At 49.5% G+C, this 23688-nt stretch overlaps 1 protein-coding gene across 1 annotated transcript; it reads left to right on the top strand.

Moving 5' to 3' along the window:
• Window positions 1-513: 513 nt before the first annotated feature.
• ZFAND3 (zinc finger AN1-type containing 3) lies at window positions 514-12353 on the top strand. The gene is made up of 7 exons (XM_078858460.1): window positions 514-583; window positions 4222-4958; window positions 8012-8052; window positions 8209-8724; window positions 9038-9097; window positions 9993-10163; window positions 11803-12353. Exons 2-7 carry the CDS (start codon window positions 4888-4890, stop codon window positions 11955-11957), a joined length of 1014 nt encoding a protein of 337 aa, XP_078714586.1. The 5' UTR covers window positions 514-583; window positions 4222-4887; the 3' UTR covers window positions 11958-12353.
• Window positions 12354-23688: the final 11335 nt, after the last annotated feature.

Below are 23688 nucleotides of genomic sequence, written 5' to 3'. Positions count from 1 at the left end.
GCCGTCCTCAGGCGAAGAACAGAGCTGTCGGAAAGACATCATCCTAAGGAAGCTCTTTATTTTAAATAAGTTACAGAATGTTACGTGGAAAACAGCACGCCTAACCCATTTAATCCGCGACAATTGAGTACGCCAGTGGCTGTTTCGTCATGACACACGTGCCATGAAGGAATATGCATCGAGTCCCGTCAGACTACGACGAAGCCCTCCGAACTTTCAGCGTTCTCCAGCAGCAGTTTGTTTAGGCGGAGAATATTGAACCGTTTTTTATCCGTTGGGTCCCATCGGCTGCGTGGGGTCAAAGGGGGGTGGCTGCTGGCTGGGGACAGATTGGCAAAGTGAGGTCAATGATTACTGTGCTGTTTCTTCTTCTTATTCTCCTTTAAATAGTGACTGTTCTTGACGACGATGGTGATAGTATGCGGTTGACTCGGTTCTGGTAGTGTGGGTCGGTGGATGGATGCTAAATAGGTGGACGACGATGGTGGATTATGGAGACGCCAAGGGGCTGAGAAATGGGAAGGAGGGAGGACGATCGTGAATGGTGGTCTTGACGATGCTGCTGATGACGAGTGAATTGTAGGTAAGTGGGTACATGTATGTATAGATTGATGATGATGGTAACAACGCCAACGATAATAATACAGGAACGGATAACTCGAGTCGACCAACCCCTAGCCTCGGCATTACGACTCGCGCATTTATCACGGGGAGCTCTGCTTGCCCCAACCACCCAGAGCTATTGTCGGCCTCGGTCACAGCACGCTCCGTGTGTACGCCGAGCAAAATACTTGCCGCGTGTTCCCATGTGTGACACTGCCGGCACAGATTGTGATACGCACGAAATGATCATAAACACGCGTGTCGTGCAGAGCCCTGCTGGGGAGGGGTGGTGGTGGTGGCAGCGTTCACCACCCCACATCTCGCCCGTTTCTAACCCCGGAACTCTCACAACTCAGGGAGGCAATTCTATCGGGGGTTTTTAATGTTTAAATACTGTACATGCCGTTTTGTGGAGAATTATTGCGGCCTCTAGTGGCTGCAGGGATGATGTGAACCCACGTAATACACGACACACGAACGGAAAAAAGCATCCATAAGCCTACGTGTTAAGCCTACGTGTTGAACGTGAAAAAGGCATTCTTAGACGCGCGAATCTATAGTGCTATTTAAGAATGTCAACTAATCGACAAACTGAAAACCCTCGTAATTATAACCGATACCTGGTCAACCGTTATACAACACACACACACATCTCACGAACGCCAACTACCTCGAACCACCACCGCAGGAAACCGATTGCGTGAAGTGGGGCGCGTGAAGTTCCCTTCCTCGTCTGCTGAGGTTGGTAGCTTGCCCAGACGCCACCTGCCCAACGTGGCACGCGTCAAGCAGATAGCGAGCAACGAAGGATCAAACATCTCAGGAGACGGATGTGCCACTGAGGCCAAAACGCAGTGAGCTGGCCATAGTGGGGGGGGGGGGGAGCACAGGTGGTGCATCTGGCCATTAATTACGGTCAGTCGAACCCATATGACACCTGGGTTATGTCCCGTTACCTCCTGCCAGCCAGACTTCTACACTTAACGTGGCCTCAAAAGTGCACCTAGCCTGCCACAAGCGCAGTGGTGACACCACCGCTACTTGGTTCGAACGGCGGTTGTTGTTGTTGTGAGTCCCTATGGAAGTGAACTCCCTGCCTGACCTGGGTTGAATTCACCGCCACGGAAAACAGCAGTGGCAAGTAAAATGTATCTGAGCCTATTCCGGGCCTCCCCTCGGTCAATGTAGCCTTAAACATGTAGCTTGATGCGGTGTCATGCTCGCTTAAATATGTGCTCGCTGACAGCGCTTGCCCACAAAAAATATGTATAAGGCTGCACGGGGGATCTTTGTATGTGTGTGACAGAGCTTTTCCATATCGCCTTGAACAGTCTGTGGGGCAAGGGGCCATAATGGGTGCTCGCTAATGGCACTTTTGTCAACTGGTATGTTAAAGGCTTCAGGAGGAATCTTTGTCTGCGTTTGTGGGGAAGCTGTATTGTCGTGGTTAGCACATTGCGCTACGAACCCGGCCACCTGAGGTCGATTACTGAACACGGTCAATACCAGTGACGATTATTTGAATCGGTATTGGGCCTCTCCTAGGTCGACTCAGCCTAAAATTAGTATCTGGTGCAATGTGCAAAACGGTAGTTAAACGCGGCCAGGCGTGATACTGGCCACCCACCCCCTCGTGTTCCACACCGGCCTTCATTGGTGCTCGATAATAGCACTTTCCCCAAAAGTCTGTTAAGGCATTATGAAGGGATCATTACCTTCGTGTGTATCATCATCACTGCTGCATGAAGGCCTCCCCATGCAGACACGAATGCCCATGGTCCTAAAATGGCACAATCCATCTCGGTTCTGCACGTGAGCAGATCTCATCTCATCTCTGCAGCAGTCATCTTATTGGCCGTGTTCTTTCATTTGGCTGCCATTTCGTCACCAGTCTTGGTAATCAACCATCGTGCAATCTAGTGGTGTGTCTTGCCCAAGCCCATTTATGTTCCTTAACAGTCCAGATGAGGTCTCTCTGAACCATGTGTTTCCCTTTCTGACTCTTAATGCAATTCCGTGCCATATTTTATTTGCAAACTTTCGACCTTTTACTCCATGATATTTGTCAGTCTCCACGTTGTTTAGCCTGGTCATAGTGGATATAATATGTAGTGATTGAAAACTTATTCTTTAATCACATTATGCTGCTTTGCATAAGCAAATTCTGTTTTCCAAAAGCACTCCATCCTGATTTTACTCACCTCTTTAATCCATAATTTTGACCACAATATTCAGGCTTTCTAAGTAAACACAGACATTTCTCAGTCACTTCAGTCGGTTAACACCCTCACAGCTACATCTGCCCCTATGACCTTTTGGCAGGGTTCCTTCGACACTTCGCACGGCTTCAAAGTTCACCTATCATGGACAATGTGGATTTATAAAACACCAAAATACAATTGTATCCAACAAAGAGATACTGGAATAGACACACCAATACAGAACATGGACACACCAAGACAATGCAACAATTTACACACAAACACCCAGAGACAAAAACACACACCATACACTTACCCACAGATGCACAGAGACACAAATATACACATACCAAGATAATACACCCATATAGATACACAAACATTTCTACACACACACAAACCATACACTCACTTATAGACAGATCAATACTTTATACAACTCAATATACACACAGACACGCCAAGAAAATACACATCCAATATATATGGATATAAAGCGACAAAATGATGAACACACATATCTAGACACACCATGATGATACAGGCACATGCATATTAACGATACAAACAATATGTATTCATAGGCAGAGAAAAACACTATTACACGTACAAAGACAACTAATTACACAACCATACATTATTTACATAGGCAAATACCAACACGCACACACATACCAACACGCACACTCATACACATTCAGAGACATACATCATCAGAATGACTTCTTTAGCGCCGTAACATGGCAAGCCATTACTGTATAAGGTTTTTTTTTTTAAACAGAGAATATATACACGTACAAATACACAAATAGACACGCCAGCACACAGACAAGACACCAACAAACACAAAGAGAAACGCAGAGAAACACACCAATACACGTAGTCACAGACACGCGTGTACAGCAATGTACATTCATTACACGAATGCACATTCATAGACAACAATACACACACCATCACACGTATTCATGAACACACACAAAGACAAATACACGCACACAAAGACAAATACACGCACACACCGTAACACATGCTCACAGACGCCAAGAGGAATGCACCCACAGACGCACAGAGATAATACAACATGACAATACACTTGTTCATAGACACACACACACGCACACACACGACGCACACCCATTCATTACGCACGCAGCGTCGCAACAACGCGATAAAGGCCCCTTCTCGGACGAGTCCACTCCACGCGTGGGGGAGGGGGGGGAATTGGTACCACCTCCCTTCTCACTTCCATAACCTACCCGACATTTCAACAAAACCTAAACTCCGCGTGGCGATAAATAAGAAAACAATATCAACATCTTGTGTACAAGCGATTAAAAATACCGCTTCGCTTGTTTAAATTATGCGTAATAATTGACGGATGTTTTATAACCCCCCCCGCCTCTCCCGGTCGCAGTGGTATCGCCCGCCAGCTGATGAGAGCCGTCAGCCCTCTGACAGCGGCGGGGCGAGCGGCCCCGATTCTCGGCCGCAGTCGCCGGCCTCTGCTACTCCGCGTTGCTCCGACTCCCTCCACAGCCGCCTTTGTCTCTCTGCGTGCGCGTGCGCGTCCGCGTCCGCGCCCCCCCTACCCTTCCCCTCCTACATCTCCGTCCCTCTCGTCCCTTCCCCGTGGCTATCCGCTGGCCCGCGCCGACCCCGTTTCAGCCATCGCCTTTAACCCTCGCCCTACCCGCAGCTGCGGCCGCCATTTAACGCGGCCGAGCTGCTCCCATCATCATCACCACCATCATCATCACCACCACCACCACCAGTAACCATCATCACCACTAGCACCATCGTCATCACCATCATCATCACCACCACCGTCGTCGTCGTCAAAGCCAAGGAGTGGTATTCGAGCCTCTTGTAAGAGGGCCTCGTAGGTTCACACACTCCCACATAAAAGCGTCGTGTACGGGGTGGTAGTGGTGGTGGGTGGGGGGGGGTTCTGCTTTCGTGACGGACGAGAAGAGAGGAGGAGGACAGTGCCAGGAGGAGGAGGAGGAGACGCTCAGGGGGAGGACGAGGCCAGCAGCAGCAGGAGCGGCACCGAGAGGAGAGGTTCCCCGTCGCCGCCGTCATGGGCGACACCGGCAGTGAGGGCAGCGAGGCCCCGCGCTGCCAGCCGCGCTGCCGCTGCGGCTTCTGGGGGTGAGCGACTTGGGCTCGACACAAACCCACGGGGTGGTGGTGGTCGTGGTGGTCGTGGTGGTGGTGGTGGTGGAGGAGGTTTGATGGGATCTGATCTCGTCGGGTCGAATCGGATCGGTTCTGGGTCGAGCTGACTCCGGTTGGGTTTAGGTCTCGATGGCGTCGTCCTGGTTGTTGTGGGATAGGGGGTACGTGGTGGTGTTGGTGGTGGTGGTGTTGGTGGGTGAGATCGTATCGGTTTGGATGGAATCGGATCGAGATGGGAGCGAGGCGATGTGGCTGTACCGGGATGATGATGGGCTCCCGTGTGTGTGGCTATTGGTGGGCCCCCGGTGTGTGGCTATTGTTGGGCCCCCCGTGTGTGGCTCTTGTTGGGCCCCCGTTTGTGGCTATTGTTGGGGCCCCGTGTGTGGCTATTGGTCGGCCCCCGGTGTGTGGCTATTGTTGGGCCCCCCGTGTGTGGCTCTTGTTGGGCCCCCGTTTGTGGCTATTGTTGGGGCCCCGTGTGTGGCTATTGGTGGGCCCCGTGTGTGGCTATTGGTGGGCCCCCGTGTGTGGCTATTGGTGGGGCCCCGTGTGTGGCTATTGGTGGGCCCCCGTATGTGGCTATTGGTGGGCCCCGTGTGTGGCTCTTGTTGGGCCCCCGTTTGTGGCTATTGGTGGGCCCCGTGTGTGGCTATTGTTGGGGCCCCGTGTGTGGCTCTTGGTGGGCCCCGTGTGTGGCTATTGTTGGGCCCCCGTGTATGGCTATTGTTGGGGCCCCGTGTGTGGCTATTGGTGGGCCCCCGTGTGTGGCTATTGGTGGGCCGGGTCGGTGGGAGACGGGTTCAGGTTTCGTGGGGGGGAGACTGGCAACGTGAGGCTGGGGCGGGTCGGGCCTAGCTGGGGGTAAGGTCAAGCTGGTTTGGTCTGCTCGAGTATTTTAATGTGGTTGAGCTTGGGTTGGGTCAGGATTTGTGCGCCCTCGGTTCGGTAATGTCGAGCGTAGCTTGGGGTGTTGAGACGCCAGGGGCTGATCGTTTTGTGGCCCTTGGCCCTTGCTGGTCGGGCCCGAGGTCAGGCCCGAGGTCAGGCCTGGGTCCCGTAAGGTCGGGCCGAGTTGGTTGGGTTTGGGTCCCGTGTCCTCCCCCCTTCCCCGGGTGGCCGCTTATCACCCTTCGAGCGAGTTTCTCCCTCCCAGCCCTGCTTCTGGTACTGTGATGTATTGCCCCCTATCCCAGTCGGCCCATCGCCATCTCGTGCCCTTGTTCCCGACACCCTCTGTAAACAATTCTACGCAGTCACTTTGTGTGCGCGCGTCATAGTACAGTACAACATGCTTACATATCTCGCGTGTGCTTCGACACCGCACCTTCGACATTCCCGTCTCGTAAAGCCTTGCTGGGCCTGGCTTCCATTATCTCCCGAGGCACTGCTATTTGTTAAATGTGGCTCGTTACGAGTGTGCCGAGGGTTGTTTGTACTGCGTGGTGGGTGTTGTGCTTGCGTGATGGAGGCGCCGGGGCAGGGCTGTTGTTAGGCGGGGGTTGGGAGAGATCCATCACCGTGTTAACAATTAAAACAATTTAATTTTAAAATGGCTCCACAACACTTTACAATGAGCCTACACTTGTGTGTAAACTCTACAACACACGTGTGTCACACACCCCGTCTGTACGTAATATACTTCTAGCACACTCCCAGAGCGCGCGGACGGGCGGTGTTCACGTCGCGTTGGGCTTTAAGATTTTTGTTTTTGGTTATGGTTTTATTTATTTTTATTTTTTCCTTCCCCGAATGGGCGTGCTATTGATGTGTCATGAGTGCCGGACGCTATGGCTGAAGCGGGGTGGTGGCCGCTCGGGTGGGGGGGGGCTGCTGTGGTGGTGAGTGGCCTGCTGGCTGTGTGAGTGGCTGAGTGGGTGGGTGGGTGAGTGGCTGGGTGGAATGGTGGGTGAGTTATTACCAAAGTGGCCGGCCGGGTGGGTGGGTGTGTGGGTGAGCTATTTGCAGGATGGGTGAGTTGTGTGGCAGGGTGGCTGAGTGGTTGGTTGAGTCGGTGTACGGGTGAGTTTTTTTTTTACTCTGGAGGTGAGTGGTCGAGCGAGTGGCTGGGTAGGTGGGCGAGTAAGTGGTTTGGTAGGTGAGTAAGGTAGGGAGTGGCTGGAAGATTATACGTGACAACCTGAGTGGATGTGAGTGAGTGGCTGGGTCACTTATTGTTTGGGTGAGGTGAGTGGTTGTGTGAGTTGGACTCGTTACTGAGTCGGCGATTCGGCTGGTTAGGTGGCTTGGTGCAGGAGTGGCTGGTTGGTTGGCTATGTAGTTGGTGTGCAATTATTGTCTGGATAGGGTAGGGGGTGGGTGGATGAGGGCTTATATGAATAAGTGGGAGACATAAGTGAGTAAATGGGTTGCCGTATGGGTGGTGGATGGATTGGTGAGTCTAAGATAGAGGATGATGTAGGGATGCAATTGAATGAGGTCAATGGGTGGGCTGAGTGGTTTGGTGAGTGAGTGGGTTAATGAATGTTTGTTTGCCCAAGTTGTTGAAGTAAGTGACTTGTTTGGTTGGTGGGTGTTTGGTGAAGATTGGTGTTGGGTCAGAGAGTCGGTTGGTGAGTAATTTGAGGTGTGGGTAAGTGGTGGAGGTCGGTGAGTGAATGAGTAGGTGAGCCAAAGCATGGGTGAGTGAGGAGGTGAGTGGGTGAGTGAGAAAGTGAGTGGTTGAGGAGGGTGGGTGGCCACCACACTGCAGAATTTTGGGAAGGATAGATGGGTCATATTCACACCTGGACACACATGCACATACACACTCTTGACACACAGCTCGCACAACTGGAACCTACCAACCAAAAGTAAAAGTCAATATTTGCCATGGTGACATGTAGGGGGTAGAAGAGTGCCACTGTGACACTGAGTATGTTCTTTGTTTCAGCTACAGAAGCATGGAACAACTTGAATGAGGAGCTATTTCAGTCGATGCTAAAATATCACTTTCCTATGGGTGTACTGGCCAACTCTTATATTCATTTTATGTATTAAATTTTTTTTTTATCTTCTTTTACATCCAGATCTACCAAGACAATGAATCTGTGCTCCAAATGCTTCGCTGGTAGGTGACATAACCATCACTGTGATTTGTGCAGCACTCACAATTTGACACGCTTGCCTGCTCACGACAAATCGCGACATGGTGTTTAATCTGTATTTTTTCACCCTGCTCTCTATCTCTCGCCCCGTTCGCTCGCGTTGTCTGCTTTAACACCAGACTACTTGAAGAGCAGGGATGGCGAGGGCAGCTCGTCGATGGCGCCTACGCTGGGCGACGGTGGCGCCAGCGATTCCAGCGCTTTGCCCACGGAGCTGCAAGGTTCCCCTAACCTGCCCTGCCGTGGTGGCACAGCCTGCGCACCGCAGCTGGCGACCGTTACGGACGTGGCCGATGCCCCGGCCTCTCCAGCCGGCGCCAGCATCACCGCCACTGCTACAGCCGAGACGACGCATGCGCAGCCTTGCGCCCAACTGCAGCCGTGTCCCGCCCCGAAGCCATGCGAGGGGGCGAGTACCGCTAGCGAAGAGGCAACGGGGGCTGCCCCCTCTTCCCTGCCGGCGCCTTCGTCTCGCCTACTGGCGCCCGTCGCGGAGATCGCGCTAATCTCCAGCGCAGAGCTGGAGCGCGTGAGTCCACCCCGGGAACCGCAGCCTGCGCCATCGAGGGAGCCCGAAGCAGGAAGTTCCACCTCGATGTCGCCATCCAGCCGTTCCACAAACCAGGACTCCAGAGGTTGGTGCTGGCGGTGAATTCAAAATTACAATCGCAAAGGAGTAGGTGTTGCGTCGTGACAGTAAAAATGATATGACAAAGGATTGCCTGTTGCAACTTTGATAGTTCATCAGTTCGCTGGGATGGGGTGTGAATTGCTGCACGTGAAACCCGGTAGCTTTGCTGTACATAGTTTAACGAATTGATGAAAGCGAACACTCTGGTTTACCATAAACCACAATTACGTTGCCATTTGCATTGTTTCGCCCACTGACCCTGCAGAACATTACAAGTATCTAATTTGTATTGTGTGTGCGCCTCGTGTGCCCAACAGAGACGGAGAGCCCTGTCTCCAGATTGCGTGACATCCCTCTGAAGAGACTTCATGACCCAGGTAATGCCGCCTTTGTGCGAGCGCACATGGGGCGGCAGGCAGGTTCTGATGATGATTTCCACGTGGATAATTCTGTGGCATGGTGCCTGTATTGCAGATGGATAGTTAAACTTGCACACAAGGCCCGTTTTACATCGAGCAGCATTTTTTATGTTTGAGGTTATTTAAAATGGTCAGTTTGTTTTATAGATCGGTGTTGTTTCGAGTTTGTTGTTGTTGACATCGTTTACTTGTGCGTTCACGTTATACCATTTGTATGTACATGTTTATAGAACCTACCATAAACTACGTATAGATACACATCTCTCATTGTACACAACATTCAACGTAAAGGAAAACACAACTCAAAGACAGATTTAGTTTTGTAGACAATTATCCAGGTTGTGTCACTGATTGTTTACAGTGAGTTCTTCTTTGACGGTGAAGGAGACGATAGAACCAGTCGAGTGCTTTGTCCCAACGCTCTTGTGGCGTTGCCGCATTGACTAAAATACACGGGACCGATGGCACTCGGGCTGTAACGTCTCCCCCTCTCCGTAACATTCAAATCTCTTATTCTCATTTACGAAGCTTCAAACCTGTGTTAAAGCAGCCCCGGAACACGGGCTGGGCGGATATCTACGTGATATCTGCCACGTATTTTACGTTGGACCATGCGTTGTTTGGCGTGATGAAACTCCCAGCACATGGCGCGAAACGTTGGACAACATGGTACGATCCAAAAACACGTCGGAGAGCCATCTAGCACAACCACGACACCCTACGCAGTGAGAAGAGAGCTGTTTGTGTTTGTTTGGGTTACATCTTGTTTTAAGCGATGCACACTGCGAGTCCAGTGTTGAAGGTGCGCTGTGTTGAAGGCGACGAACGCTCGTGCTTCCTGCGCTGGCTGCAGACGGTGTGGACGGTGAGTCGGGCAGCGATTCCCCAGCCAAGAAGACTTGCGGGGACAAGGATGAGGATGAGGAGGAGAAGGGCAGGGCCAAGCAAAAGAACAAGCGCCGCTGCTTCACGTGCCGAGCCCGCCTGGAGCTTGTGCAGCAGGAGCTGGGCTTGTGCCGCTGTGGTATGTCTCAGGGGTCACAACAAGTCTGGGTCACCAGGGGCGCCACCATGGAGGGTTGCCACAGAGGCCGCCATAGGCTTCATGGGGGGGGGGGGGTATGAAGAGAGATATGGGGGCTCGTGCTTGCTGGACATGTAACAATACGCCAATTAGATTTTTTTAAATATCGCTTTGTATTTATGGAACATGCATTGGATTGCACGTGTGAGAATTTATCATCTGCAGTCTAGGCGGAATATATGCTGCTACTGGTATATTAAAGCTAATGGGATCGACAACATGAGCTACAGCAAAACGAGAAACTACCCACACAAAGGTTGATATGAGACCAAAACAATAATTTCTTAAAAACAGAACAGTCACCCATTAGCCTGGCAGTCAAATAGCTGGGACAGTACTTGCGTGTATGTGCATACTACTCGGCTACCTTTAAGTGGCATCAGTGACAATCGGCCGTGGCTTGGCCTAGTTTTGAATTCGGGATCTACAAGTCGAGGCGACAAATGTGTAGGTGTTTAATTAATAATTTGTAACACTGTGACATTGAGTAATCATGCTCCAGCGCCCGACTGTCACCAGACCAATTCTCCTGGGATGCTCCATGGATTCCACGTTACGACCACCTCGTTTCATTTTTCCCATTTAAGCCTCTTGGACACGTCGCCAAAAACTGAAAAACCTGCGGCGTAAATTGTAACCTCCACAAACGTAACACTGTGCGCCTTCTTCGCTGGGCACAACGCGTTGTGGGTTATTACTCGCGTCAACCTGGCGAGCAGCGTTATCTACCTCCAGGATTGAAACCCCTTTTGTTAATTGCAGTGCGTGGATGCTGTAGCTGCTATGACACGTTCCCGTAGGTGATCGTGATTAGTGGGACGTGCTCGGTCGAGGCTGACCCTTTATCAGTCGCTTTGCCATCACAGTGGCAGACAAAGGCCATGTGCTCCATGCCCCCCCCATACATAAATTGCACAGCTCGTGGCACCGCACAGTCCAAACAGCGCCACAGTGGCCTTTACGCAGTCTGGGATACCAAGAGATTCCATGCACTCTGGTAACCAAATTTCCATGTAGCAGCCCAAGCAGCACTTTGCTAGAACTAGCCGATGTCTCTTTACTAATTCACTCAAGCATTTTTGTTATCACAACTGATAAAAAGAAGATAACTCTGTTGCAGTGCTGATGGAGACAGCTATACAATTATATATTGTTTCTGCTGCATAATAAATGGGTAAAATTTGCGGAAGCCGCTCTGGTTAATGAATATACTGACATTCATAGAATATTTTTTTCCAGGGGAAATTAAAGCAATTCCGGTAAGCACTGTATGTGTGAATAGAAAAATACACGCTTGGTATACGTTGGCATCGGTGAAAGAGTGAAAACTGACATTTTGCATGATTTCTACCACCAAATCTACTTTTGAGGCTAGAGCACAAATCTACGCACGTGCTTTTCTCGAATGTAATCGGGGTCATGAATTAGGTTAGTTGCCTTGGAAATGCCGGTTACCCAAGTTTTTATCATTACTGATAATCCCAGAACCGAAAGGCAAACCAGAGACTGTGAGCCGGCAGTGGTGCCGGGCTCAGAAACGTGATGCCGTGGTGTTGCCCTGTCCCTTCCGGCCCCTCAGGGTTCGTGTTCTGCAGCCTGCACCGCCTGCCGGAGCAGCACGCGTGCACCTACGATCACATGGGCCACGGGCGGCAGGAGGCCCTGCAGAAGATGGTCAAGCTGGACAAGAAGGTGGGCCGGTCCTTCCACCGCATCGGCGAGGAGTGCTGTTGAGAGCGCGCCGCTGTGCAGCGACGAAAAACTTTTGGTTTCAACAAGCGCCACTCGGCTTTCTCTCCTTACTGCAAACAACGGGCCGACCTTAGGGGATGTGTCGAATCTTTAAAAAAAAAGTTCAGTTGTACAATGATTTCAGCTGCGATTGATTATTGTTAAGCTAAAATAAAAGTTCGGCTATATGATATTTACTTATTTGTACAATATAATTTTTTTTTTTACTATTGATCGAAATAGTGACGTTTATTTCTGCAGCAATTCGCCACTGCCACGTGGCGTGGAGGTTTTAAGAGTGCCTGCCTCGGATGTGCTAGAACGTAAGAGTGAGCTTGATTTGTGTCGGCAGGTAGGCGTGTGTACCCTGGCAATTAAATACTTTGACATTTAAGCGTACCTCGGCTTGGCGCGTGCTGTTAATTGGTGGAAGTGTGTACACGTCCTCCAGTGGAGCTTCCTGCTATTAGAGGAGAGGGGAGGGCGGTGGTAGTTGTGGGGAACGCAAGGCCACTTCTTCAGGACAAGTGGCTTGGAACTCAGTTCCAGGAGACCAGGTTTCAGGCCACTGTTGCAGATTCAACTAGTGTGACTGAAATGGCTTGCACAGTTTAGTCGGTGACATTTCAGGATTTGATCTTGTGCCTATGCAGTAAGGCTGGTAAAACAAACAAACTAATTACCGTGTGGATGGTTCACCCTCAGAATACTGGAATAACTCAATTATATGTGGTGGGAAGTATATATATTTTGTAATTCTGTTGCTTAGCCAAAAATGTGTGAATAAGCACATTTCAAGTGCACCCTTAGAACATCGTAGGCTTTTTCCTGTACAGTTTTCTCTCTACGATCTGCAGGGACCCAACAAGTAAAATGCCTCATTTTGCCGATTGGCTGGCATGGCACCAACGCCCTCTGCCTGCTGTGCCCAACCCGTGGCCTGAAACTGATCGTCTGAGACTAAGCTTGAAACCACAAAGTGACTCCTTCTGTTCCGATGCTTCGGAGCCGATGATGTCCACAAGCCAAGTTTTGTTTGCTCGGATCTGCATTTGGCCAGATAAGATGACTCAAAAGGAATTGTATAGGAATTTTTTGGTGAAAAGCAGGTAATGCAATTTTCATGAATATGTTTTGTAGACGTATATATACCAGAAATAAGATCACTAACATAGCTTGACGTTATCAGTCCGTTAGACCTTTTTTGTATGTTTCCTTGACCGTTATTTTAGATTATTCCCATACCAATATATTTATAAATTGCTTAAATTTGGAATGGTATAGGGGCAATGTAAACTTTGGGAAATTTACGGTGAATATGATCTTTAAATATATACCATAATCTTATGATTCAGGTGGGCATATTTTAAATGTTGTCAGGACATTGAAATTGTCAGGATTGGTAAAAAAAAAACCCTTTGTTTTCTAAGAAGCATATAATCCTCCTGCTTACTTGTAATACAGCTTTGAGAATAACATAGTATTTTAGGGATTAATTTCACTTATTTTGTTTCCACAAATTTTTTTAATCAAACGGAGCGTTTTCTTTGCTTTTATTTCACCCTGTTTGTCTTTCCCAGGTGTACAGTGCTCCCCTGGCCTGCAAATGTTTTGCCAAAGCTGTTAATATACACGAGGGCCGATGGCCTGGTGGGGGAGGGCTCACTTTATTTAACTCTTCCGTTGTCTCTTGCCGAATCCTCGACTTGCAACAAACACATAAGCTGTACAATAACTGCGCACGTCAACATCAAGTATGCCAAGGAACCGTTTTGTACTCCAAAGATGAACAACTTTGTTTAAGACTTGAGGAGTGGAGAATTTACGTTCAATACCAAGACCGGCCAACTTTTCCAAAAGCAATTTTGGTTGGAACAATGTTTGTACTTTTGTCAGATGTTGACACTTCAGCAGCAGTCGCACACAATTTATTAACATCCATCGATGTTAATCCTTGCTGGGAGTAAAACGGTCTACATTTTGACCGGCTGGCCCCCCTCTACGAGGTGATTTTCTGAATGCCATAAAGCTCAACTTTCATGTCCTCTCTCCAAAGAGGATGAAAAATAGTTTATTTGTCATGAATGTCGCCGAATAAAAAAAAAAGCCCAGATGTTTAGATAATGTATTTAGAAACTCTTGCCCCTACCAGCAATGATTGGTACACAAACGCGGAGGGTTCCGACTTGGGCGTGTCTTTTAAGGACCATGCCATCTTAAGAAGATTACTGTCCATAGCCGAGTTTTCAAATTAGCTTTTTTTTTTGCTCTAAAAAGTGAGTAAAATTGCATTTGTAAAATCAGTTGGACAATAAAAAAAAATACATTATACTGCCTTTAAAATGTTTCTCACTCAAAACCATAACATTTACACATCCCGTCCGCAAAATAAATGCATCCATCACGCAGCGAATGCGTAGACGGGGAAATATTGTTTGAATTTGTGTCGGTGGAGTCCTTTATCTGACTTCTGATTGGAAACCTGGTGCATGTATATGTAGTTGCTTGGGTATATGAAATGGTGCCCAGGATATGTTGCGGAAAGCGCTGCTTCTGCTGGCCTCCTGGTGCCTTTGGAAGAGTGTGCAGAGCAGTGACGTAGTGCTGTTGACATGGGCCCTGGTGCAAGGAAATTAAATGCCCCCCCTCCCTCCTATCTAATTTCTTCCCCCTCCTCCCCCTCTTCATAGCCTGACGACTAGGCCCCTCTGGCCCATGGGCCCTGGTGCAATTGCACCGTCTGTACTCTGGTTGGCGATGGTGCAGCTGCAGTCGGTTGGCCAGGCCCCTGTGCGTGCACGCATAATCCGATGACACTTTGGTCTTTGCAGGTTCTTCTCGGTTGCATGTTTACTTTGCCGAAACACTGACATATTAAACTATTTGTATATAGATCTGTGGCTATGAAGGTGCTAATTTTTTTTTCTCTCTAATAAACCTTGAACATTAAAATGCAAAAATGTTGGCGTACGTGTGGTTTGAACACCTCGGGGCAAGTGTGAGGTATGTTAGAATGCATTTGGTTGTCCTGATTTAACAATAATGTAATATTTCGATTTAAAGCTTTCGTGACTGGTTCTTTTGGTAAAGTCACGTAGAAGGGAAATAATAAAAATAAAACAATCAAATTCTCACGACGTTTGGATTGCAACAGAATTTCATTGTTTTATTTTTATTATTTCCCTTCTACGTGACTTTACCGAACGAACCAAGAATAATGTAATAGTTACAATAATGTGCACCACCAGTTTATGATGATTGATTAGCAATGCATATACTCGTCAAACAGTCAAATTTATATAGTTCTTAAATGCAGCTTGATCTCAAGGTTCTATACCAAACGGGGCGTACTTGTTTTAGAAATTCAGAACCATAGGCAGATGATTAATGGATTTTCTTGGAGTGGTTGGCTCATACAGAGTGCCGGAAAGCGAGTAGAGAGATGAGAGTGGAGAGGTAGGCAGGGCTTCGTACACGGAGGATCTAGAACATGGTGAGTGCGAACCTAAATCTGATTTGAGATTGGATTGGGAAACGGTGGTGTCATTTTGGTGATGTGGCCTAATTTACGGATGTGAGCGAGAGGTCTGGCAGCAGAATTTTGGATCATTGGAGTTTGGTAATGATGGATATGGGAGGCCGTAGAGAAGATAGTTGTAATAGTCGAGTCGGGATGAAGACTGGGATGAGGGTCCCGACAGCAGCTGGGGTGGGAGGATGGAGGTTTGAGTTGCTGCAGGGATGAGATGGTGGGAGCAGAATGAGAGCTTGGGATCACTGAGAATGCTAAGGTTTTGTCCTCTGCCAGTGTAATAAGTTTAGGAGGTGCACACTCAAACGGAAGTTTTTATTAAGTGGGGACTTTTTTTTACTGATGAAGAGTTCTTCAATTTTTCAATATTTAACTGGCGGTTAAAAACCAATCCAAGATCAGACCGCATCAACAGAGGATGTTGAGAGTGGACAGCGAGGCGGGGTCCAATCGCGATGTACAGCTGAGTGTCATCAGCTTTGCGGTGATGATTCACATTAAAACTGGAGATGATTTTGCCCAGTGGGATGAGATTTACTGAGAAGAGCAGGGGGGACCAAGGATGGAACCCCGTGGGACACCATGGCACGGGAGTTTCTGAGAGGAGGAAAGAGACAGTCCTTGTATGGAACGTACGATCGGATTGAGAAGTAAAAGCAGAACCAGGAGAGGATTGTGCTGGAGACACCTCAAGCTGGACGGAATGGGATTTTGGTATCGAAAGCAGCAGAAAGGTCTCGGAGAACGAGAATGATTTTTGGTCTAATAGGTCATTTGTCACATTTCGCCATCCCAGTGAATTGATGAACTGTCACAATTGTAGTTGTAGGAGATTTTTGTTCGGTAATTTTTTGCCATCTCATTTTTATTCTAATTCAAAATGTTCTGCCTTCATTTTTTCCCCCTATTTCTATTCGCGTAAATGTTACATGAGCATATACATTGCAAACATTACACTGTGTAACAAACTAATATATATATATTTTTGTTCCTGGGTAGTGTTATCTTCTAATTGCTTATGGCTCAAAGGTACAGAAAATGGCTATTATTCCCCACAAACTTTGCTTTTGTGACCAGGACAATGATACTTTGAAATTTACATATTTTCAATGAGAAAACGTGGTCTGCATTTGTGTCATTCCTTCACATAAAGTCCTGGTCACAAAAGCAAAGTTCGTGGGGAATGATAGCCATTTTCTATACTTTTGCGGCATAAGCAATAGAAAATAACACTACTCAGGAACAAAAATCGTGTTACATAGTGTTATCTTGCATGACATGAAGTTCAATAGAGGCATCATAATAACATGCCTTGTCTCTCCCTAAACATTAAACGAAAACGCAATTCACCCAGCATCATCGTGACAGCGTGTCTTGGGACCGATGTTGAGAGTGGTGGAATTGAATCCTGCCAATGAGCGACGAAACAATGAAGTCCACGTGCAGCCCTTTGTCAACAAATTTCCCCCACGCCGTATGCGTCGTGGAGGTTATTTAATCATCACCAAGCAGTGCAGGTGGGCATGCCCGTGGGAGTTTTAAAGTAGCGTGGAGCTTATCGGCACTGCCCAGATTCCTCAGCCCAAGCTCTGCGGTCCTCGCTATATCAAGATTTTATCGGACAATTAATGAGTGTTTTGCATATGGGAGCAAACCGGAGCACCCAAAGAAAACCACACGCGTGCGAGGTTGCAACACTCTCTCCCGTACAGATGGAAGGCGAATGGCTGTCTGATGGTGATGATGTGAGTGGCGTAGCGTGGTTGGCAAGGAATAAACTTGGGGGCCCCCAGTCCAATTTCCACCCCCGTCCTCTCCGTAGCCGGGCAACACGAGACCCTACGGACCACGTGACCCGGTGCAGTTGCACCACCTGCGCACTCCCGATAGCTGTGCCACTGGACGAGATGGATCCGGTTAAAACCAAGATACGCGTGGCCGCACTTGCAGTTGTGTTGATTGACGGCCGAATAGCGACCTCTAGCGTCTAGTTGTGAAAATGTTTTGGGTCATTGCGGGTTCTCATCACAAGACTCTACCAGAATAAATAAAAACTCAATAAACAGTCAATAACACTGTGTGTGTGGCTTTCACAAAGAATATAATTAGCGACGTTTCAGCAAACGACCCTTCTTCACAGTACATAGAGAGGTCAGAGAGTTAGAGCGGATACGAGTCGGAGACATCGGTTGCCGTTGGACCCCCGCGGAAATTGATTCTGAAAACGATTTCAGTCACGAATGCGCGGATTGCCCTCGTTTCTGGGTCGCTCACGCCACGTGGAGGATGTGGGCGCACCCACGATTTACCCCACCACGCGCAATCTGCATGCAGGTCTCCTGTCTCTATCCGTGTCGAGCGGCCACGCCACAGATGTGCGTCATTGTTGTTACAGCTGCCGCGTCGGCAGATCGAATCGTGAACAACGACCTTTTGTCTTCTTGGTTCTTTCGGTAAAGTCACGTAGAAGGGAAGTAATAAAATAAGAAAAATAAAACATAAATTCTCACGACGTTTCGGCCACAACGCAAGCAGCCGTCCTCAGGTGAGGTCCTCAGGTGAGGACGGCTGCTTGCGTTGTGGCCGAAACGTCGTGAGAATTATTTTATTATGTTTTATTTTTTATTATTTTATTACTTCCCTTCTACGTGACTTTACCGAAAGAACCAAGAAGATGAATCCCTGCAGTCACGAAAGCTTTAAATCGAAACGACCTTTTGATTGCACGGTCAGTGGACCAACCATTAGGGGTCGTCCATAAATGACGTCACGCGATTTTTGACGATTTTGGACGATTTTTGACCACCCCCCCCCTCGTCACACGGCGTCACAAAACGTCAGACCCCTCCTAAAATATGACGTCACAAAGCTCTGCCCCCCCTCCCAAAAATAAAACATGTTTCAAATCGCTTTAAACTATTGTCATTGTATAGTGCGTATTTAATGTGGCGCTGCACTCTGATGTTGTAGGAGAAAACATTTATTTAAAAGTCTATTTAATTAAGTAGAACGTGTTGTCTATATTTATTTAAAGTTACGCATTTTTACGTGACGTCACATTTCTCACCCCCCCCCCTCGTCACACATCGTCACAAATGCCTGACCCCCCCCCCTAGGTGCGTGACGTCATTTATGGACGGCCCCTTACACCTTTGGCACTGCGGATTCAACCCCCGCGAGTCAACCACGGGGATGGAGTCAACTACGGGGGTTGACTCAGCGGTCAGTAGAGTATCCCTCCGCGGTCGATAAAATAGGTACCGTTTTGGAGGGAAGTCGATATTGGTTGTCCTATGGTTAGACTCACCCTCGCCATAGGTTCGTGGAATTTCCACCTCTGGCTCAAGGCTGTCAACAGAAGATGAGCACCAATAAAAAATGAATAAATCACTTTGACTTTTTAAGCGATTGCCTAATTTATATTCTAATGATGTACCACGTAATAAGAATCATTATCAACAAGCGTGGTCTATCCGTCACCATCTCTCGCGGCCCTGTCACTCAAGCATCCACCTACATCATGCACAGCAGCCTGTAGAGCATCCACGAATACAAATATGTCGCCACCGCTGCACGTGTGGTGAGCTAAAACGAGTCTTATCTATTAATCTATATCAATCGATGTTGTGTTACACGTCCCACCATACAAGAGGTATATGGGTGGGTGTGGCGTGGGTTTGGAGGAGATATCTGAGTTTGATGGCCCATGCACTGGTCGCGTGATGGCGCTGTAAGCGCATTGCATGACTTGGGTTCAAATACAAGTAAGCTTGACAAGTATTTTATTTACCAAAATAAAGCACGCTGAGCTATTAATTTGTTTTCAGAGGCGAACGGGCCACACATAACAGATAACCGAAACGGCGTTATAATCGCACGTGCGAATTTAGAGTAGTAGCCAATTAATCTGAACGCGTGGTTTCTAAATGTAGGAGAGCGTCAAAACCGGAGGAACAATCCACGCGCCCACCGCGGTGAGAGAGAGAGAACACGTGGACTCCGAACATACAACCACAGGCATCGCCAGGGTCCGGTATCGAACCCACAACCTCCTGCACACCAGGCGAGGGAGATGATATCTCCTCGCCACCGCGGCCCTCCAGCCTCGCAGCCGCAGTGCAGCAACGTCCTCTTACGTTTGTCTCAAAGTCCGACTAAATTGGCCATGAAGATTTAAATTAAAATTCGTTATTTTTCTTTGTTTTTCTTTTTTCATTTGATCCCAGAGCCGGATCGGGTGAGAATTTGGAAAGAGAAAATCTCAGAGGTCAGGAGGTCACCGACTGCTTTACTGCTGTGGGATCTGGCAAAAGGAAGGAAGCGATGAACGAGATGTGTTGGCATCAACGGCATTGACCGTAACGACATCTTGACCTGAACCCTGGGCAGAAAATAAAAGACAATGGAACACCTCGCCAATGTCCAGTAATAATACATAATCATAATGCAGTACTGATGTCAACTTGTAATGGGCACGGTGTTTGCTCGCTCTCGAACCCGGCGGCCCGAGCTCAATTCCCGCTTATGGCCAACAACCAATGACGATTATCTGAATCGGTCCTTGGTTGACTCAGCCTCAAATTAGTATCTTGCGCAACGAGTAAACAGAAAATCCATGCGCGTGTCGTTCACCCTCTTCCACCCGACACCGGCGATTCATAAAGTTGTCACAAGGGAGACAAAGGCGGCCGTGCGTGGTGATGGCCACCTATCCCGTCGTGTGCCGTCGGTGCCCCTACAGTCTCGACAGGTGATCCTCGTCTTTGTCCACGTGACGTGTCTAGGGCTGCATTCACGTTGAGGAGAGAACCCAACCGAGAAGAGGTTCCACCTGGGAGATGGAGCGATTAAATCAGCTGGTGTACGGGAGCAAGGTGGATTGTTGCATCGCGAGATCGTGAAGGATGACGGCGGCTCTGGAAGGCGTTCACAGGCACTGCATCCAGCGGTGGATAGAACACGTCTGATTATAACGATGTTGAGAAAAGCAGGAAAAATGCTGATGAAAGGTGTTACGTGATTCCGAACAATTCCACACATCGACGATGTCAATCGATTGTTTTGGGCTCATCGCGTAAGTGAAATGTGCGTCGTACACCCTCACCCACCCGACACGGTCGATGAATAGAATCGTGACGCGGCAATGTATGATTGATTCAGCACACCGGTGTTAGTAGTTGTTGTTGTTGGAGAGTTGAGCCACACACATTGAACAAATTCGCCGAAAACGTCCTCCAGTCTTGGGCCTTAAACAGGTGGTGTGATGTCGTCCACGTGTCGGATGGAGGACAGTTCACGACGCACATTTTTGCCGACGCGATCTGACCCAACAATCAAATCGTGAATCTTAAATGCTGCGCGTTAAATGTTATCAATGGTGTCCTTGCCGCCACAGCGAGGTATGCACGACGCTCAATAGACGCCGAGCAGCAGACTACGGTGGAGCACACATACAAAGATACCCCGTGTAGCCTCGACATACGTGTGGGGCAAGTGCTGTTGCCGAGCTCCCATGAAGGGCTGCACGGCACACGAGGGGGTGTGGTGGTCAACGCCACGCCCGGCCCTCTGTGTCTCCCCAGTGACGACGTGTCTACACATCGCATTTGTGTACTCAATCGAGGCTGAGTCGACATAGTGGAGGCCCAGAACGGTTCAGATTATATCGTCACTGGCGTTGGCCGTGAGCCGAAATCGAACTTGGGTCGCCGGGTTCGTAGCGCAGCGCGCTAACCGCTGCACCACCGCTCCCCACACACTCACACACCCAGACACGCGCAGAGTTGACAAGATCTTCAACAACCTGAGCCCTGTGTTTGTTCTGGTGCCACACCGCAGCAGCAGCAGCTGCTGCTTCATTAATTGGGGTTCGCTAATTGAAGAGGCAGGAGGAGAATGTGGCTGTCGGGCCCTCACTCGAACCTAGGCCTCGGCAAGGTAAGGTAAATTACCTTTATTACCGGATAAAAGGGTAAAGGTAAAGGGTAAAGGTTTCGACATGCCAAGGGGTAAGGTAAAGAGTAGGGTAAAGGTAGCTCAGAAGAATTACCCGGTAGGGTAAGGGTAGGGCGAATAATTACCCGGTAAGTACAGTACCTTGCTTACCGCTAAAAGTTCCGTGGCACAGTGACGCAGTCCGTGTCCTCCATTTTAAAGTTATGGCGGAGCACATGGAGACGGTCCACGTTCTTGAGGTCGAGGTACTAGAGGACGAGGATGCCAGCAACGGCTTTTTTGGGGTTGCTGCGAACAGCAATCGAAAGAGGCAGCGGTATGCGTTCCCGTGGGAGCACACACACGATTGGATGGAGGGTGATCCGCATGCACAGCAAGGGAATCGGCAGTGCGTGCACTGCCGCAAGTGGTTTTCCACCCACACGAACGCGTCGGGGTGGAAAGCCCACCTCAAGAAACACAACGTGCTCGCCCCAGGCAGCAAGGTCGGGACGTCGGCGTCGGCGAGCCGCCTAATACAGCAAACGCTGAGCTGGCCAGCAATCCCGGATCGCCTCCTGGTAAAGTTTGAGAACGCGGTGGTGGATTTTGTTATCCAAGGTGCAATCTCTTTGCGAGCCGACGGCAGCGACAAGTTCAAGACCTTGGTCAACACATTGACGCAGGGATACGAGGGCCCATCGACCCGCACCATCATTCGCAGGATTGTCAAGCATCACGCCATCATGCTGCCCATCGTCGGGGCGTTCTTCTCCAACCTGGACGTCGCCATCTCGCTCACCATCGACGGGTGGTCGAACCGCAACCTGAAGGGATTTTGGATGGTCACGGTGCACTGGATCGACAGCAAATCTGGTGCGTCAAAATCCATGCTGCTGACAATCCTCGATGTGCAGTCCAGAAGGGGTGTCGGCAAGCGCATTGGGGCCGCTCTGTTTGAGCACCTCCAAAGCCTTGGGCATAATATCTCGACCAAGCTGCTCCCTGTCACCAGCGACAATGGCTCCGATGCGAACAGTGCTGTCAAGACGTTGTTCACCCTGGTCAACGTGGACGCGGGATATGAGCAGTTGCGGGCTTGCCACCATATTCGATGTGCGGATCATTCCGTCCAGATCGGTGTCGTCCAAGTTCTAAAACTGATCAAGTCAACAAATGCCGAACTGCACAAGGCGCTCGTCAATATCAGGTGCAGCAAGGTCGTCCGGCAGTCGTACCGCCGCGAGGCTGAGATCGCCAAGCTCGCCAGCAAGGAGCCGACGCACCAGGACTCGCCGACTAGGTGGCATTCGACGTTTGACATGGGCGACGACGCCATCAAGAAGCGTGTCCCATTGGACATTATCATGGCGCGCTTCCAGGATGTGATCGGTGTCGGTGCTTTATCTGAACTGCAGTGGACAAACATCGAGGGCATGACAGCATTCCTGCGAATGCCGCGCCAGGTCATGGCCTCGTTGTCGGCGGACCACAATTCGACATTGGATCTCGTGCCGGTGACGATGGAGCACCTCGTCCGTCATTGCGATCACGGTGAAGCCGCCCTTAGAGCGATCGATGAGCCCTTGACTGCGACGGGGATGAAGGCCGAACTGGTGTGGTACCGCCACCTACTGGTTCAGGAACCCGCCATTGTGGCATCCTACTTGAATCCACAGCTGCCGAAAACGACAGACCAAGACGAGCTGGCTACACTGAAGGCCACAATCCGCTCTGTCCTGCAGCATCGCTACTCGGACGTGCTCACGATCTCGCCGACGGCAGTTGCTGCCCATATGGAGGAGCGGTTGCTGTTCAGCACCTTGTTCAGCAACGTCGGCAACTCCATAGACGACGGCGATGAAGTCGATCGTTTTCTGAGCATGGGCGTCACGACCGCCAGCGCCTTCATTGACGTAATGCAGTGGTGGTTTCTCCGCAAAGAGCTGCTTCCCGCCCACTACAAGATGGCCTGCGACTACTTGGGAGCGCCGGCGACGTCAACTCCCTGTGAACGTGCGAATAGCGGAGCCGGCGGGAGTTCACATGCGTTCGCCAGTCGCTGCCAACGACGCTCTTCATAAAGTCCATGTGCTTGCGCTCATGGATCACGGCCGGCTGCCTGAAGGTTCCGTCTAACTGGGCTGGAGCGGCGCAGGATCTTATTGCCTGTCGTCCGTCCAAGGATGATGGCAATGACGAACTTGATCAGGTTGTTGATGAGATCGCCATCGACCAAGACGACTGTGACGAGGATTTTATGGAGGA

Source organism: Lampetra fluviatilis, chromosome 7 (assembly GCF_964198595.1).
Source record: "Lampetra fluviatilis chromosome 7, kcLamFluv1.1, whole genome shotgun sequence".
Classification (NCBI taxonomy): Eukaryota; Metazoa; Chordata; class Hyperoartia; order Petromyzontiformes; family Petromyzontidae; genus Lampetra; species Lampetra fluviatilis.
The sequence above is the reverse complement of the archived record's forward strand: the minus strand, read 5'-3'. Positions and strand labels throughout refer to the sequence as shown.